Here is a 17,142-nt window from a genome sequence, read left to right on the forward strand (position 1 = left end):
TTTATTTTTCTTAAGCTTGAACTGTCCCTTTAACGGCTGCTGATGGGTGCGTCTTAAAACATGTTAAAGGTCCCATGTTTTGGCCATTTCTACTGATCATAGTTCCATTGATGAGGTCTGCTAGAATAACTTCACATTGTTCAATGTTCCAAACTCACATTGGTTTCTCATCCAGCATCTCTGTATAGCATGTGTATTCACTCTCTGTCCTACACGCCTTGTTGGAGCTCCTGAAGAGTCAATGAGAGTGGGGGCAGCACCTCACCCCCCCTCCCACCTCCACTGGCTCCCGGTCGAGTCCCGCAGCACCTACAAACTCCTCCTCCTCACCTCCAAGTCCCTCCATGCCCTCTCCCCTCAGTCCCTCACAGATCTCCTCCACCCTTACATCTCGCACCCTTCGATCCTCAGACTCCGGCCTGCTCTCCATTCCCCATTCAAGCCTCCGCACCTTCGGGGGCCGTGCCTTCAGTGTCGCGCCGACCCCCCCACACTCTGGAACTCCCTCCCTGCTGAAATCCGTAACGCCCCTTCTCTGAACATCTTCACATCAACCCTGAAACTCATCTGTTCAACAAAGCCTTCCAACATGAACTCACTCACTTCCCCCCCCCCCCCCCCTCCCCTCCAATGTAACACTTCACTTCTGCCCCCGTGTTACGTCTTGTCCTTCTCTGTTTCTTGTTAAGCGACATTGGATTTATCAATTAAAGTTATTATTAAAGATGTCAGAAGAAATCGCCCAAAATTGGAAAATAATTTGCAGGAAAAAAACATGACAATTATTATTTTTAAATATTGGGGAAATCTATTAAAATACATGTTACATTAAATGATGTTGCATTTAATATATTATAGTTTCTACAGGCGGCTATCAGCAGGTCTTCACAGAAACTTTAATATAAGCTTTTTATTTCTCGTCAGTAAATCATGTACAGAGTCTTCCTTTTTATTCATTTGATTAATAAATGTTTATTTTTTACACATTGTAAAAATACAGCGTCTACTTTCACATCATCCGTGTAGATGCTCCAAACAGAAGACATTGGATTTAAAAACAGCCGTAATCATTATTAATCTCATATGAACACACGATTCATTCATTTGTACACAACGCTTTCGGAGTGAGAAATATGACTTCAGTTAAAAGATCATAAAAGATTAAATGTGTGTAATTTGATCAAAGAACTAAAAACGGCTTAAACGTGGATACTTGTTTTCATGTGTACAGGAAGTCAGTGATGTTCACAGTAATGACACCACAGCTCAACCAGGATCTGTGCAAAGTCAGCAAGTGAGCTAAGGGTCGGCCAAGCTTAAACTAAGGGCAGGTTTTTCAAGTTTAAACTAAGGGCAGGTTTTTCAAGTTTAAACTAAGGGCAGGTTTTTCAAGTTTAAACTAAGGGCAGGTTTTTCAAGTTTAAACTAAGGGCAGGTTTTTCAAGTTTAAACTAAGGGCAGGTTTTTCAAGTTTAAACTAAGGGCAGGTTTTTCAAGCTTAAACTAAGGGCAGGTTTTTCAAGCTTAAACTAAGGGCAGGTTTTTCAAGCTTAAACTAAGGGCAGGTTTTTCAAGCTTAAACTAAGGGCAGGTTTTTCAAGCTTAAACTAAGGGCAGGTTTTTCAAGTTTAAACTAAGGGCAGGTTTTTATTGAAGTGTTGTTGCCACTCAAATCTGGATTCAATTAATTAAGCAAGAAACTAAATTTAGTTCAAAGTTAGTTATCAGCAGGTTTATTTTAGAGTGAGTAAAAGCAGCATCATCACCTCCACCCGGGGACCCTCCTTCCAAAGCTTGGTCTAAGGGCAGTCTTTTAGTTATCACAATAACACCCCTTCACCTCGACCTCCACCCGGGGACCCTCCTTCCAAAGCTTGATCTAAGGGCAGTCTTTTAGTTATCACAGTAACACCCCTTCACCTCCACCTCCACCCGGGGACCCTCCTTCCAAAGCTTGATCTAAGGGCAGTCTTTTAGTTATCACAGTAACACTCCTTCACCTCCACCTCCACGCGGGGGGTCCTCCTGTCGGGACGCAGCCCCACCCAGGAGCTCAGGATTCGGGCTCGTGTCAGCGAGGGCTCCAGGGAGCTTTAAGAAATGTGAGTTTTTTCCAATGTTTTGCTCAGGGAAGTTTTCACCCTGGCTTTAACTAAGTGCCGGCTTCTTCAAACCTTTAATGAGGGACATTTAAAAAAGAAAATAAGATTTCAGTTTTGATTTGATTTGATTTAACTCCAACAGTTTAAGGGAGAGTTTTACTCAGATTTAGTTTCACACTAACTAGTTTATTTTAGAGCGAGAGGCAGGATTTAGTCATCAGCAGATTTAGTGGCCCTCTAAGTTTATTCGAGGGTTGGCTATGAATCAGGATTAAGTTTCTCTCTAGCCCCTCACAGCTTGGCTTTATCTCTCTTCGTCTCCTGGAGGCTCTTCTTCACGAGCCCCAGCGCCTCCATCGCCGTCCCCCAGGCGAGGGTGACCCCGACCCCCCCGTGCCCGTAATTATGCACCACAGTAACACTCCTTCCCCCCTTCTTCACCGCCACCTCTTTCTCCACCTCCACGCGGGGGGTCCTCCTGTCGGGACGCAGCCCCACCCAGGAGCTCAGGATTCGGGCTCGTGTCAGCGAGGGCTCCAGGGAGCTGCAGCGCTTCAAAATGCCCAGAGTGTCGATGTCATCCACCTGCAGGTTCCAGTCTCCCCCCTGCCGAGTTCCTCCGATAGTGACCCCCTGGATCCCTGGGAAGATGTACGTGAAGCCGTCCCCGTCCCGGATGAAGTGCTGCAGCCAGGGAGCCTCCATCTTCAGGACCTGGCCTCGAACCGGCTGCACGGAGACGTCTCCGGCCAGCGAGCGCGATCCCAGGCCCGAGCAGTTTACGATGACGTCGAAACTACCGCTGAGATCCTGGAGGTTATCGACCCGGCGCTGCTCCACCTGACCCCCCGCACGCCTGAACCTGGAGAGAGGAAGACCGGTAGAAAGAACGGGGGTAAACACTTAAGGTCCCCTATCATCCTCCTCTTCATCAATATATCACAGGTCTCAGATATATCCGGAGCCTGTCTCTGATTGGCTGAAACACCAAACAGATCATTGCAGCATTACCCATAATCCCCTCTGTTTCAGCCCTGTTTCCAAAGTGCTGATTCTGTGTCTGTTACTTTAGATGAAAATAAGGAGCCCCTCCCCACGCCCCTCTGAGAGACATTTGGTTACAAAGAACTCAATGGAGCTCTAGAGGAGATTCAGGTGATAAGGGGGGGGGGGTTACCTTGGTTGCTGATTGGCTAATGGTTACACAAGACAACACATCGTTATGACATCATCAAGTGGCCAAAATCTGATCAGCTCATTTTCAGACAGGTTTTTATAGAAATGGATCAAAAAGAGAGAGAATCTCAGAGGGGACACATGTTGATGTAGAAGAGACATGAAGACGAGGGGACACATGTTGATGTAGAAGAGACATGAAGAAGAGGGGACACATGTTGATGAAGAAGAGACATGGAGAAGAGGGGACACATGTAGATGTAGGAGAGACATGAAGAAGAGGGGACACATGTTGATGTAGAAGAGACATGGAGAAGAGGGGACATATGTTGATGTAGAAGAGACATGAAGAAGAGGGGGACACATGTTGATGTAGAAGAGACATGGAGAAGAGGGGACACATGTTGATGTAGAAGAGACATGAAGAAGAGGGGACACATGTTGATGAAGAAGAGACATGGAGAAGAGGGGACACATGTTGATGTAGAAGAGACATGAAGAAGAGGGGACACATGTTGATGTAGAAGAGACATGAAGAAGAGGGGACACATGTTGATGTAGAAGAGACATGGAGAAGAGGGGACACATGTTGATGTAGAAGAGACATGGAGAAGAGGGGACACATGTTGATGTAGAAGAGACATGGAGAAGAGGGGACACATGTTGATGTAGAAGAGACATGAAGAAGAGGGGACACATGTTGATGTAGAGGGACATGAAGAAGAGGGGACACATGTTGATGTAGAAGAGACATGGAGGAGAGGGGACACATGTTGATGTAGAAGAGACATGGAGAAGAGGGGACACATGTTGATGTAGAAGAGACATGGAGAAGAGGGGACACATGTTGATGTAGAAGAGACATGGAGAAGAGGGGACACATGTTGATGTAGAAGAGACATGAAGAAGAGGGGACACATGTTGATGTAGAAGAGACATGGAGAAGAGGGGACACATGTTGATGTAGAAGAGACATGGAGAAGAGGGGACACATGTTGATGTAGAAGAGACATGGAGAAGAGGGGACACATGTTGATGTATGAGAGACATGAAGAAGAGGGGACACATGTTGATGAAGAAGAGACATGAAGAAGAGGGGACACATGTTGATGTAGAAGAGACATGAAGAAGAGGGGACACATGTTGATGTAGAAGAGACATGAAGAAGAGGGGACACATGTTGATGAAGAAGAGACATGAAGAAGAGGGGGACACATGTTGATGAAGAAGAGACATGAAGAAGAGGGGACACATGTTGATGTAGAAGAGACATGAAGAAGAGGGGACACATGTTGATGTAGAAGAGACATGAAGAAGAAGGGACACATGTTGATGTAGAAGAGACATGTGTCCCCTCTGTTTAAAGAGGCTCTCTCTTTCCTCAGAGACATGAAGACGTGGATTAGGCACAATAGGTGACCTTTAAATAAACTGTGAATCCTAAACCAATCATCTCTGATAACTAGGACTATAAAACAAGTCAACAGGAAATGCCTCCATCAACTTAACAGCTGTTCCCTCAACAAACTGACCTGCTGATGACAAAGCAAGGGACCTCTAAAGCGGCTGGGCCAAACCAAGTTGAAACCAAGGGATAATTAATATGAACACAATACACAAAGAACACTGACAAAACACAAATCCCCCCTTTGACATGAAGCAGGTGGTTCGTCCCAATCTGTCCCAATTGGCTTCTTCCGGGGGTTAAACATTTAACTGCACTTACCTGTATATACAGTGGGGCAAACAAGTATTTAGTCAGCCACCAATTGTGAAAGTTCTCCCACTTAAAAAGATGAGGCCTGTAATTTTCATCCTAGGTATACCTCAACTATTAGAGGCAAAACGAAAAAAAAAAAATCAGAAAATCACATTGTCAGATTTTTTAAGAATTTATTTGCAAATTATGGTGTAAAATAAGTATTTGGTCAATAACAAACAAACAAGATGTCTGTCTCTCACAGACCTGTAACTTCTTCTTTCAGAGCCTCCTCTGTCCTCCACTTGTTAACTGTATTAATGGAACCTGTTTGAACTCGTTATCAGTATAAAAGACACCTGTCCACAACCTCAAACAGTCACACTCCAAACTCCACTATGGCCAAGACCAGAGAGCTGTCAAAGGACACCAGAAACAAAATGGTAGACCTGCACCAGGCTGGGAAGACTGAATCTGCAATAGGTAAGCAGCTTGGAGTGAAGAAATCAACTGTGGGAGCAATTATTAGAAAATGGAAGACAAACAAGACCACTGATAATCTCCCTCGATCTGGGGCTCCACGCAAGATCTCACCCCGTGGGGTCAAAATGAGAAACAAGAACGGTGAGCAAAGATCCCTGAACCACACGGGGGACCTAGTCCATGACCTGCAGAGAGCTGGGACCAAAGTAACAAAGGCTACCATCAGTAACACACTACGCCGCCAGGGACTCAAATCCTGAACTTTTGTTATTGACCAAATACTTTAAAAATCAGACAATGTGATTTTCTGGATTTTTTTTGTCTCTCATAGTTGAGGTATACCTAAAATGACCGGCCTCTCTCATCTTTTTAAGTGGGAGAACTTGCACAATTGGTGGCTGACTGAATACTTTTTTGCCCCACTGTATATGTAATATGTATTATGAACGACTGAGAGTTGATCGTGCATCTCTTACCTCTTCTCCACTCCACATGAAGCCCCCTGACTTGTCTCGTGTGTGAATACTGATCTATGAATGAGCTTCCTTTGATTAGAATCAGTCTTAATGCGCGCTTACCTCTTCTCCAGCCAGGGCAGGTAGCGGCTGCACTCACACTTGATGGTGGTGAACGCCTGTCCGAACCGATGCTCCGGGAATCGAACCATCTCTCGCTCCGTCATGATCCTGAACCCGAGCACCAGGTCGGACCAGTACGGAGTTTTATCTTTAGGAACGTCCCGGAAGATCTGCCAGCTGCAGGAGGAGGAAGTTATAAAACGGAATATTCAACATGTTGATAAGACCTAGTGGTTGACTGACCCGGAGCTGAGCATGATGCCGGCCTCCGGAGCGTCTTCAGACTGAGCGATGAGCCGCAGGTGGTCGAAGCTGGACTTGAACCAGCGCCTCTGCTGCTCCACTGGGACATCTGAGGGGGGAATATCATTTATTATTACATGGTGAAGCGGCCAAAATCATATAGAAATAAAACAGATAATTAACTTAAAAATAATACCGCCGCTGAGGCACTAGTTAGCGGATCTTACGCAGGGCAATGATCCAGGTCCAGACAAGATTCTCCATTTGTGCATTTTATTCCAATAACAAAGTACAACAGGTTTCCTATATCCCTTTTCCTTAAGCCTTTCCTATGGCTTTCCTTTTGCTGGCTTGAAACACCCTGATAAAAAATCGTTTGCCTACTAGTGCTCTGGCTCCCGCTCCCACCACCACCTGTCTCCAATATATACAGTTACACCAGGTGCTCTAATCACCCAGTGTCCAAAACATGCCTTCAAAATAAAAGCTTACAAACTACTTTAATTTATGGCACTAACTAAGAATGCATATAAATAAATGATAATAATAAACAGCAAGAAAATAAATGTTAAACTATTAAATAATATAAAGAGATATATAGCTCCAACACATGGCTTCCTTGAATACTCAATTCTGATTGGTCAATTCAGAACACGTGACACGTTGTTAATCCAGTAGAACAGACCGCCGTCCAGGACTAATGACCGTTGCTAAGGAGGATCAAGAGAGAGAAAGGAAAAGACGGAGCGCTGGACGTCAGATGGATGAACAGAGGAAGTGAACAGAACACGGTATGAGCTCTGCAGAGTTTAGGGACTTGTTAGTGGATCAGAAACTGTGAACACAGTTGGACAGTGCTGCCGTAAAGTTCTTGTTGTCGCAGTTCCAGCCGTTGGTGCGTGTTGTTTTTTTCTTACCGGAAGAATTACGATCATTTTTAAGTCAATAAAATCATTTCTGATGAAAACCGCTGTTCTTTTACCCGTAATGACCGACTCGCTGCACATTCTAGCTACATTGAACTACTTTCACTCTGCAGGGATTCATATTTCATACATTTATTAAAGTCCTTTTAGTTTAAAGGTCCCACGTCCTGCTTCTCTTGTTCTGACCCGCCCCCTTGTGTTCTGTAGCTTCACCCTGTAGGGAGTAACACTCTAACACAGAGAGGACCTGTCTGTGCTGCCCCAGAACGCCTCGTTGGACATTTCTCTTTTCCCATTGTTTACTTCCTGGGTTCTGTGACGTGTGGACACCCAGAGGCCACGCCCTCTGCCAGCCTTTCATGAAACAAAGCTTCCCAAACCTTTCAGCGATGCATGCCGTGTGTGTAGAGCGTAGGGCACTGAAGAATGAAGCTGCTCCTACTTTGTTTGAACCAGCGGGAGACTCGGGTTCACAACCTGGAAGTCTTCATTGTTGTTTGTGTTTATGATGTTTAAAACAAACAAGGTATCTACCACGACTGTTTCAATGGGTAAACGTTTTTCAGGCTGCTAAGTTGGGATGGTGGAGAAACGCTCTCCGCAGACCCATTCTCTCAGCGTTTCCTATTAAGTGATTTTGTTTGTAGCTTTAGTCTTTTATAAATAAAAGGGTTTGAGTTCAAACTGAATCGTGCATCTGAGTTCCTGTGAGCCCATCGTGTCAAAAATAAGAAATGAATCCTCACCTGGGTTGTGGTTGGCGAACAGGATGCCGGCGGCTCCATCGCTCGTGGTCTCTGGGCTGAACTTCTCCCCCAGCAGGGTGACTGAGACGTGGGGAAGATTCTCCGCGATGCACACGGCCGTGGAGAAACCCACCACCCCCGCCCCCACTACCACCACCCGAACACCATCCATCATCCTGCAGAGAGAGAGGGAACAACAGCATCACCTCATCTGGGACCCAAAGCAGGCTCTGACAGAGAATCTGAACTGCTACCATCTGATGGAGGTCACTGCAGTCAGTCTGAAGCATCCTCTGTGCTCCAGACACCCTGAAGCATCCTCTGTGCTCCAGACTGAAGCATCCTCTGTGCTCCAGTGAGCCTGAAGCATCCTCTGTGCTCCAGACACCCTGAAGCATCCTCTGTGCTCCAGACAGCCTGAAGCATCCTCTGTGCTCCAGACAGTCTGAAGCATCCTCTATGCTCCAGACTGAAGCATCCTCTCTGCTCCAGTCAGCCTGAAGCATCCTCTGTGCTCCAGCCTGAAGCATCCTCTGTGCTCCAGACAGCCTGAAGCATCCTCTGTGCTCCAGACAGCCTGAAGCATCCTCTGTGCTCCAGCCTGAAGCATACTCTGTGCTCCAGTCAGTCTGAAGCATCCTCTGTACTCCAGTCAGCCTGAAGCATCCTCTGTGCTCCAGCCTGAAGCATCCTCTCTGCTCCAGCCTGAAGCATCCTCTGTACTCCAGTCATCCTGAAGCATCCTCTGTGCTCCAGCCTGAAGCATCCTCTGTGCTCCAGACTGAAGCATCCTCTATGCTCCAGACAGCCTGAAGCATCCTCTGTGCTCCAGACAGCCTGAAGCATCCTCTGTGCTCCAGCCTGAAACATCCTCTGTGCTCCAGCCTGAAGCATCATCTGTGCTCCAGACAGCCTGAAGCATCATCTGTGCTCCAGACAGCCTGAAGCATCCTCTGTGCTCCAGACACCCTGAAGCATCCTCTGTGCTCCAGACAGCCTGAAGCATCCTCTGTGCTCCAGCCTGAAGCATCCTCTGTGCTCCAGACAGTCTGAAGCATCCTCTGTGCTCCAGACACCCTGAAGCATCCTCTGTGCTCCAGACAGCCTGAAGCATCCTCTGTGCTCCAGACAGCCTGAAGCATCCTCTGTGCTCCAGACAGCCTGAGGCATCCTCTGTGCTCCAGACAGCCTGAAGCATCCTCTGTGCTCCAGACAGCCTGAAGCATCCTCTGTGCTCCAGACAGCCTGAAGCATCCTCTGTGCTCCAGACAGCCTGAAGCATCCTCTGTGCTCCAGACAGCCTGAAGCATCCTCTGTGCTTCAGTCAGCCTGAAGCATCCTCTGTGCTCCAGACAGCCTGAAGCATCCTCTGTGCTCCAGACAGCCTGAAGCATCCTCTGTGCTCCAGTCAGCCTGAAGCATCCTCTGTGCTCCAGTCAGCCTGAAGCATCCTCTGTGCTCCAGACAGCCTGAGGCATCCTCTGTGCTCCAGACAGCCTGAAGCATCCTCTGTGCTCCAGACAGCCTGAAGCATCCTCTGTGCTCCAGACAGCCTGAAGCATCCTCTGTGCTCCAGACAGCCTGAAGCATCCTCTGTGCTTCAGTCAGCCTGAAGCATCCTCTGTGCTCCAGCCTGAAGCATCCTCTGTGCTCCAGACAGCCTGAGGCATCCTCTGTGCTCCAGACAGCCTGAAGCATCCTCTGTGCTCCAGACAGCCTGAAGCATCATCTGTGCTCCAGACAGCCTGAAGCATCCTCTGTGCTCCAGACAGCCTGAAGCATCCTCTGTGCTCCAGCCTGAAGCATCCTCTGTGCTCCAGACAGCCTGAAGCATCCTCTGTGCTCCAGCCTGAAGCATCCTCTGTGCTCCAGACAGCCTGAAGCATCCTCTGTGCTCCAGACAGCCTGAAGCATCCTCTGTGCTCCAGACTGAAGCATCCTCTGTGCTCCAGACTGAAGCATCCTCTGTGCTCCAGACACCCTGAAGCATCCTCTGTGCTCCAGACAGCCTGAAGCATCCTCTGTGCTCCAGCCTGAAGCATCCTCTGTGCTCCAGACACCCTGAAGCATCCTCTGTGCTCCAGACAGCCTGAAGCATCCTCTGTGCTCCAGCCTGAAGCATCCTCTGTGCTCCAGCCTGAAGCATCCTCTGTGCTCCAGCCTGAAGCATCCTCTGTGCTCCAGCCAGTCTGAAGCATCCTCTGTGTTTCAGACAGTCTGAAGCATCCTCTGTGCTCCAGCCTGAAGCATCCTCTGTGCTCCAGCCTGAAGCATCCTCTGTGCTCCAGCCTGAAGCATCCTCTGTGCTCCAGCCTGAAGCATCCTCTGTGCTCCAGACAGCCTAAAGCATCCTCTGTGTTTCAGACAGTCTGAAGCATCCTCTGTGCTCCAGCCTGAAGCATCCTCTGTGCTCCAGTCCTCTCAGTGAACACAGAGCTACAGATCAGATGCACGCTGAAGGCTCTTTGAGCAGCTCTCACGGATCCTGCTGTGATGTTACATGTTGTTTGTTTCTCATGTGTGTTGATGTTTGTCTGTTGATGTTCCACATGGAGCTGCTGTTATGCAAGGAGCATTTCAGACTTGATCATCTGACCAGTAAAGTATTATCCTATCGTAAATACCACCTATGTGGTAGATGTGCAATAGTAACTGTGCAATATATACCTGGCTGCTAAATCCTCAGAACTGTTACAGGATGTGTATTTTGTAAATTGTGTAATTTTGTACATATTTTTGTTTCTTTAATACTTTTGTATGCATGCTTCTTACTGTAGGTAACATCAAGCTGTCTGTGGCTCTTTTCTGCTGTAGCAATGTACATGTCCACTCTGTGGGACGAATAAAGGTATTCTGATTCTGATTCTGATTAATGCCCAACTTCCCCCGACCTCAGCGCACTGTTCAAAGGTCACAGACAGACATCTGTACTAATTACGATGCGTTAGATAACACACTGTAAACCAGAGAGAGGCAGCAGGACGCACTCCACATGTATGCCAGGTAACATGTTGTTAGTGTGTATAACCTCCAGTTACTGCAGGTAACATGTTGTTAGTGTGTGGTGATAACCTCCAGTTACTGCAGGTAACATGTTGTTAGTGTGTGGTGATAACCTCCAGTTACTGCAGGTAACATGTTGTTAGTGTGTATAACCTCCAGTTACTGCAGGTAACATGTTGTTAGTGTGTGGTGATAACCTCCAGTTACTGCACAGAAAAGTAATTAAAACATGTAAAGAGTCATGGATCAGTATGTCACAAAAAAAGATTTATAAAAAGTCAGTTTAATATCCCATAATAATATAAAGCAATATAAGTATATATTTGCATTAAATCCAAAAATAATGTAATGATAAGGTAAAAATTGAAATATAGAAGAAACATGTGAGAAGTGTTTTTAAAGTATAATATATCATTAAAACTTAAATATGAAAAGTAAAATAAGCGTTCATATGATGCCATACAAGTTAGACATTAAATAAATCATGCTATAAAGTCATAAACAAGTTTAGTATTAAAGAATATCGAAGTATAACATCCCGTCAAAAAGTTAATTATTAAAATAAGAAAGTCATAGTTTATTATCTCTTAGCAAAAAAAAAGATTTAAGAAGGTCAAAGTATAAGATGTCATAAAAAGTTAAATATTAGTATAGTTTGTCACTGTTCATTATATGTTGTATTGGCACCTGCAGCCTGGAGTTTTAGGGTTTCATATTGGTGCAAAAAACACTTTATATGTCATGAATTTGCTTTAAAAACATGCACTATCCCATTATTATACAGAAAGCTCCTTGTGAAATGTGAGCCTCCTCTGCACAGCCCTGATGTTACACTTCAGATCAAAACGGCTCTGCTACAGATTTGTTGTGCATTAACTAAAAGGAACACGGACTAATTGACATTATACAGGAGTAAAACAAATACAGATATAAAACTACACGATTGCTATAACTATAATATGCACAGTCTAACTGAAGTAGTTTTTAAAACTGTAGAAGCATGTTGCATGGAGACAGCTGTACAGGTGATATTCTGCACCCTGTTTATCTGCAGCAGGTAGTTTGTAACTCCATATTTTGCCTTTAAAGTGCAGACAGCTGTGAGTTTAACTGAAGCTGATCTTTGCTTAATGTTATTGTAATCAAACACGATTTTTTAAATGTCTCACAAAGTTTTCTATAGTGAATAAAAGGCAGTTTATTGTGCATTCCTTCACTCACCTGTAGTTATAATAAGATCAACTGCTCTCTGCAGACTGGTAGTGCTTCTCTTCGGACTGTAAAAGGAGGAGCACGTCCTGGAGAGAATCCTCACATAACCAGGAACATGTAGAAAAGCTCAATGTGAGAAACACTTTGACCCTCTCTCAGTTACTGCTCTCTAACTAGTTGCTGACCTTTTTAATCGTTGCATCATAAACACATAAAGCGCACTTCATGTCGGACCAGCTGATCTATAAACCACGCGTCATCCCGCACACAATCAGCTGTGTCCATCCACAGAGTTTGTAGATCAGCTGTGCGCTAAACTGGTCAGAATCACAACTCTCGCGATAGTTCCTTCACATTCCCTCCCTCCGTCCACAGCTGTAGTAGAAGGTAAGGTCCTTAAAGATCACTATTTGTGAATGACACCGCTTTGAAGCAGACATAAGTAGAATCATGAGTTAAATAGAGTTTATTTAACGCGTTATTACAGCAGCACACTTAGCTTCTTCTGCTAGCTTTGGACTGTGTGAAAGCTAGCGCGGAATGCATTGTTTGTTAGCATGATGCTAACTAATGCTGTGTGCTTTCTGAGGTAACACATCAGGGAATACATAGTTTTTATGGATGCAAACTCAAGAGGAGACACTAAAGATGAATGGGGAACTATTTAATGGATGTGTGCTAATGGGGACAGATTTCCAGAACAGAAAGAGAGACAGAATCAGGTTTATTACCAGGTAGGTTTACACTAGAGGAGTTTGCATGGTGCATAACATAAACACAGATAAAGGAGAGAACAAGTAAGAACTGTTGGTTAAAAAACGGTTATAACACTAGAAATATAGAGAGATATTTACATGAAATATATATGCAGTATAAAATGACTAAATACATACAGTCTATGCTAAATACTCGTAGTAATAAAAATAAGTATGTTCATTATTGGTGGAAAGCTGTTGCTTCATATAATCATATTTAAACCAGAAAAAGCGCTATATAAATAACATGTATTATTATTACACCAGAGTTGTTTATTTCTACTCTTTAATGTCTACTTATGTGCAATGCCTTGTTTTTTATGCTGCTGCAATGCAACAAAAAATCCCAATAAAATACATCTCATCTTAAAATAGTAACAAAAAAGTGATGGTATGTTTTAAAAAGTATTAAAAGAGTTTTTTTTAAGTCTTAGTTTTAGTTTTTAAGTTATAGTCTAGTATAACATGTATTTATATTTAAGTCACATGATGCTGTAACTAAGATCCCCTGTTTAATAGAGTTATTTTTATCCCCTGCAGGACCTGAAGATGTCTCCGGCATCGAACCGGTCCTCCATCAGGTCCCTGCAATCCCACTCGCACCAGCAAAGCATTCTGGGTAAACTGAACACCTTGAGGCAGCAGGACCTCCTGTGTGACGTCACTCTGCAGGTGCATGATGAGGCGTTCAGGGCCCACAAAGCTCTGTTAGCCGCGAGCAGCGACCACTTCCTGTTCCTGTTCACCTCGAAGCCTCAGAGCGTCTACCGGCTGCAGGACGTTTCTGCAGAGACGCTCAGCAACGTGCTCCAATTCATCTACAGCGCTCAGGTGTGTGTGGAGGAGGACAAGGTGTGTGTGGAGGACGACGTCACGCAGCAGCTTCTCGCCGCCGCTAAACTCCTGCAGGTCAGTGAACTCATCACGGCGCTTTCTGAACGCTCTGCAGACGAGGAGAAGGACGACCAATCAGAGCTGCAGGAGGTAAAGATGGCCTCACATCAAACTGTAAATACATATTCCTGCATAAGAAAAAGGTTCTACGTTTAAAGGGATTACATATTATGAATGTTCCTGAGTCAGCATCCGGACTGAACCCCCAGACGCAGAGACACTCCCTCAGGACATCAGACTGCTGAACACCTGAACTCTGAAGAACATCCATCTGTTTGCTTCCTGCTAATTATTTCTCTATATATCAGATTCCATTTACTTGTATATACACTCTTCTTGCACTATTTCTATTTTATTTGTATTTATTAGTACATCTCAAAACATTCTCTTGAGATGTGCAAATAAATACAAATAAAATAGAAACAGTGCAAGAAGAGTGTATACTGTATACAAGTACATGGATGGTTGACTTTGAAGCTCAAATAATTGAAATATCGTTTAAAATGCAATTAATTTGTTCCATTATTTTCCCTTTTTCAAACGTTGGATTGTTGATTGAAACTTTTTTATCAGAAACTTTTTTTCTTGGAATGTTTAACTTTCAGAATTCCTACTTTTTTTATCAGGATTCTCACTTTTTTCACATCATTAAAAAAAATATATATATTTGTTTTGGTCATTTGATTCCAGGTGGGCGTTCCCAAAGTGCAGGAAGTGTCCAAACGAAAGAGAGGAAGACCGAGTAAGACAGATCTGCAGAAAGAAGTTACAGATGTTCTCCACGAGGATGAAGTTACAGATGTTCTCCATGAGGATGAAGTTACAGATGTTCTCCATGAGGATGAAGTTACAGATGTTCTCCATGAGGATGAAGTTACAGATGTTCTCCATGAGGATGAAGTTACAGATGTTCTCCATGGAGACGCAGAATCAGAGTCTAAAGACGATGCAGATTTCAACCCGGTGTCGAGGCAGAGCAAACGTAAGATCCGTCCTCCGGTGAAGTACAAAAGCTACCGAGTGAGCGGAGAGGAAACAGGAAGGAGAGAGCCGGGGAAGAGAGGCAGGAAGAGGAAGTATCCCGACACCGAGGCTCGATGTGAGGACTGTGGGAAGGTGTTCAAAAACCATCTGTTCCTCAAAATCCACCAGAGGACGCACACAGGTGAGACGATCAAGGCTGGGACGTTAGATGGAAGTGCCATCCAAAGTCACGTCAGAGAAAGCTACACATATAAAGACATGACATATTACTGTATGCATAAATAAATAACTCACGAAAGCTTTTTAGAAAAACAGAATCAAATCATAATAATAATAATATGTAGGTGTCCTTGGGTGCTTTGGAAGGCGCCTCTAAATAGAATGAAGTATTATTATTATTATTATTATTATTATTATTATTATTATTATTATTATTATTATTATTATTATTCTTATTTGTGGTGCGTAATGCTTTGTGCTCCTGGTGTCCCCAGGAGAGAAGCCCTTCCCCTGCCTGGTCTGTGGGAAAGCGTTCACTCAGAAGCACACGCTGCTGGTTCACCAGCGCAGTCACAGTGGAGAGAAACCCTTCATCTGCAACGTCTGCAGCAAGTCTCTGAGCACCAAGCACGCCCTGCAGGAGCACATGCACCTGCACCTGCACCAAGGTGAGGGTCCTACATACATATATACTATATACTGTATATATCTAGTTCTGGAGCACATGCACCTGCACCTGCACCAAGGTGAGGGTCCTACATATATATATACTATATACTGTATATATCTAGTTCTGGAGCACATGCACCTGCACCTGCACCAAGGTGAGGGTCCTACACACATATATACTATATACTGTATATATCTAGTTCTGGAGCACCTGCACCAAGGTTTCAGTATAGATGTTTATATATACTGTGTGTATATATATATATATATATATATATATATATATATATATATATATATATATATATATATATACACACAGTATATATAAACATCTAGCTCTGGGGTTATTCTGTTTAAAGACACCAAGGTCTCTGCATCCACATCATGTTCTTTCATTCTTTTCTCATGATTAGCTTAATGTGTAATTTAGTAAAAGATATTCAATCATCTTCTTAGAAAACTACGGAAGGGGATTAGGGCCATGTGGGAAAAACAATTCAGATCGATCCCAAAGCAATTTTTTATTTGATCTTAGAATTCTGAATTTTTCCTCAGTAACTCATTTTAATAATAATTTGGTCAGATATCGTCATTTTTTAAACATGTGGCTCGAATACAGAATATCTTCCGTAGTAAACGGCATTTTCAAAAGTGTAATTATCATTTTTAAACCCGCCATAAAGATGTCGTCCTTCAGTTTGTCGCAGCGTCTCTGTGCTTTTCTCTTCTCACTGTGAATGCTGTCTCTCAGGAGAGAAGCCGTTCGGATGTGATCAATGTGGAAGACTTTCACTCAGAAGCGTCAGCTGAAGAGTCACCACAGAGTTCACACAGGTGAGCACCATCAGCACATCGTTATGCTGTAGAAGCTCATTCCTCTAGGTGACCCTAACCCTTTCGTTACAGGCAAGTCTCTACCAGAGTGCGCTCAGTGCCATCACACCTTCATGGACACGGCTCAGCTGAAGAAGCACCTGAGAACTCACACAGGTACATCAGATATATGAATATCATTGTTCTGTGGAGGTGAGATTTGATGATACTGATGTTGTTCAGGTGAGATCAGGGGGGTATACTACGAAGCAGGATGTTCTCTTAGCCTCTGGGTCTCCGGTCCTACGAAGCTGGTTCTCTTTTTACCGGGCTAGATCTCCATGGTAACTGATGCTGAGCGGCTAACCTGCCCGGAGCAGGTCAGGTTGCAGGCTAAGAGATCAACTCAGTGAAAGCATCGCCTGCTGACCAATCAGAGCTCAGTGTGCGGAGTTTAAAGTGATCAAGTCATATTACAGGAGAAAGGAAATACAGAAAATCTGCCGTTGCAGGAAAGACGGCCGGCAAAATTCACCGACTGTGTGAACGTGAACATGAATAGAATATCACCTCCCATCTTCAGAGCAATCTGACTATTAGAACATTAGCGTAAAGAAAGCTTACTTAATATCTGCCACAACATAAGTAACCGGATCAGAGTAACATTAAGTACAGTCCACGGCATATCACATCATAATGTATCATCTCCTTATCTGAGTCAGCTGAGCCGTATCTGGCCGTGCAACACTCACAGTGTCACATACTGGATGCAGAAGGATTATTTGAAGCAACACATTAAGTTGAGACAAATGTGATGATGATGATGTTGTTCAGGTGAGATCTGATGATCTGATGA

General features: G+C 44.3%; 2 protein-coding genes across 3 annotated transcripts; one reads left to right on the forward strand and one right to left on the reverse strand.

Moving 5' to 3' along the window:
* Nucleotides 1–961: 961 nt before the first annotated feature.
* Nucleotides 962–12,372, reverse strand: ddo (D-aspartate oxidase). Of its 2 annotated transcripts, XM_079641608.1 has the most exons (5): nucleotides 12,178–12,372; nucleotides 7,954–8,129; nucleotides 6,282–6,390; nucleotides 6,039–6,215; nucleotides 962–2,964 (listed from the first exon to the last, which is right to left on the reverse strand). In XM_079641608.1, exons 2-5 carry the CDS (start codon nucleotides 8,126–8,128, stop codon nucleotides 2,394–2,396), a joined length of 1,032 nt encoding a protein of 343 aa, XP_079497734.1. In that variant the 5' UTR covers nucleotide 8,129; nucleotides 12,178–12,372; the 3' UTR covers nucleotides 962–2,393. The 2 variants fall into 2 exon arrangements, with proteins under 2 accessions (XP_079497734.1, XP_079497735.1); XM_079641609.1 differs by lacking the exons at nucleotides 7,954–8,129; nucleotides 12,178–12,372 and adding an exon at nucleotides 6,509–6,643.
* zbtb24 (zinc finger and BTB domain containing 24) lies at nucleotides 6,974–16,567 on the forward strand. Its single transcript, XM_079641607.1, is given in 7 exon segments — nucleotides 6,974–7,072; nucleotides 13,464–13,907; nucleotides 14,508–14,982; nucleotides 15,296–15,469; nucleotides 16,225–16,254; nucleotides 16,257–16,307; nucleotides 16,380–16,567. Coding segments are annotated over 7 exon segments (1,302 nt in total). The 5' UTR covers nucleotides 6,974–7,045; the 3' UTR covers nucleotides 16,481–16,567.
* Nucleotides 16,568–17,142: the final 575 nt, after the last annotated feature.

The sequence above is a fragment of the Notothenia rossii genome (genome assembly GCF_949606895.1).
Source record: "Notothenia rossii genome assembly, chromosome: 7".
NCBI classification, from domain to species: Eukaryota; Metazoa; Chordata; class Actinopteri; order Perciformes; family Nototheniidae; genus Notothenia; species Notothenia rossii.

Coding starts and splice junctions, on each gene's coding strand:
- ddo (XM_079641608.1), bottom strand. CDS start 8,128: ATGATGGATGGTGTTCGGGTGGTGGTAGTGGGGGCGGGGGTGGTGGGT. Junction 6,391..7,953: donor GTTCGCCAACCACAACCCAG/GTGAGGATTCAT, acceptor TTCCCCCCTCAG/ATGTCCCAGTGGAGCAGCAG. Junction 6,216..6,281: donor GGCATCATGCTCAGCTCCGG/GTCAGTCAACCA, acceptor CTCCTCCTGCAG/CTGGCAGATCTTCCGGGACG.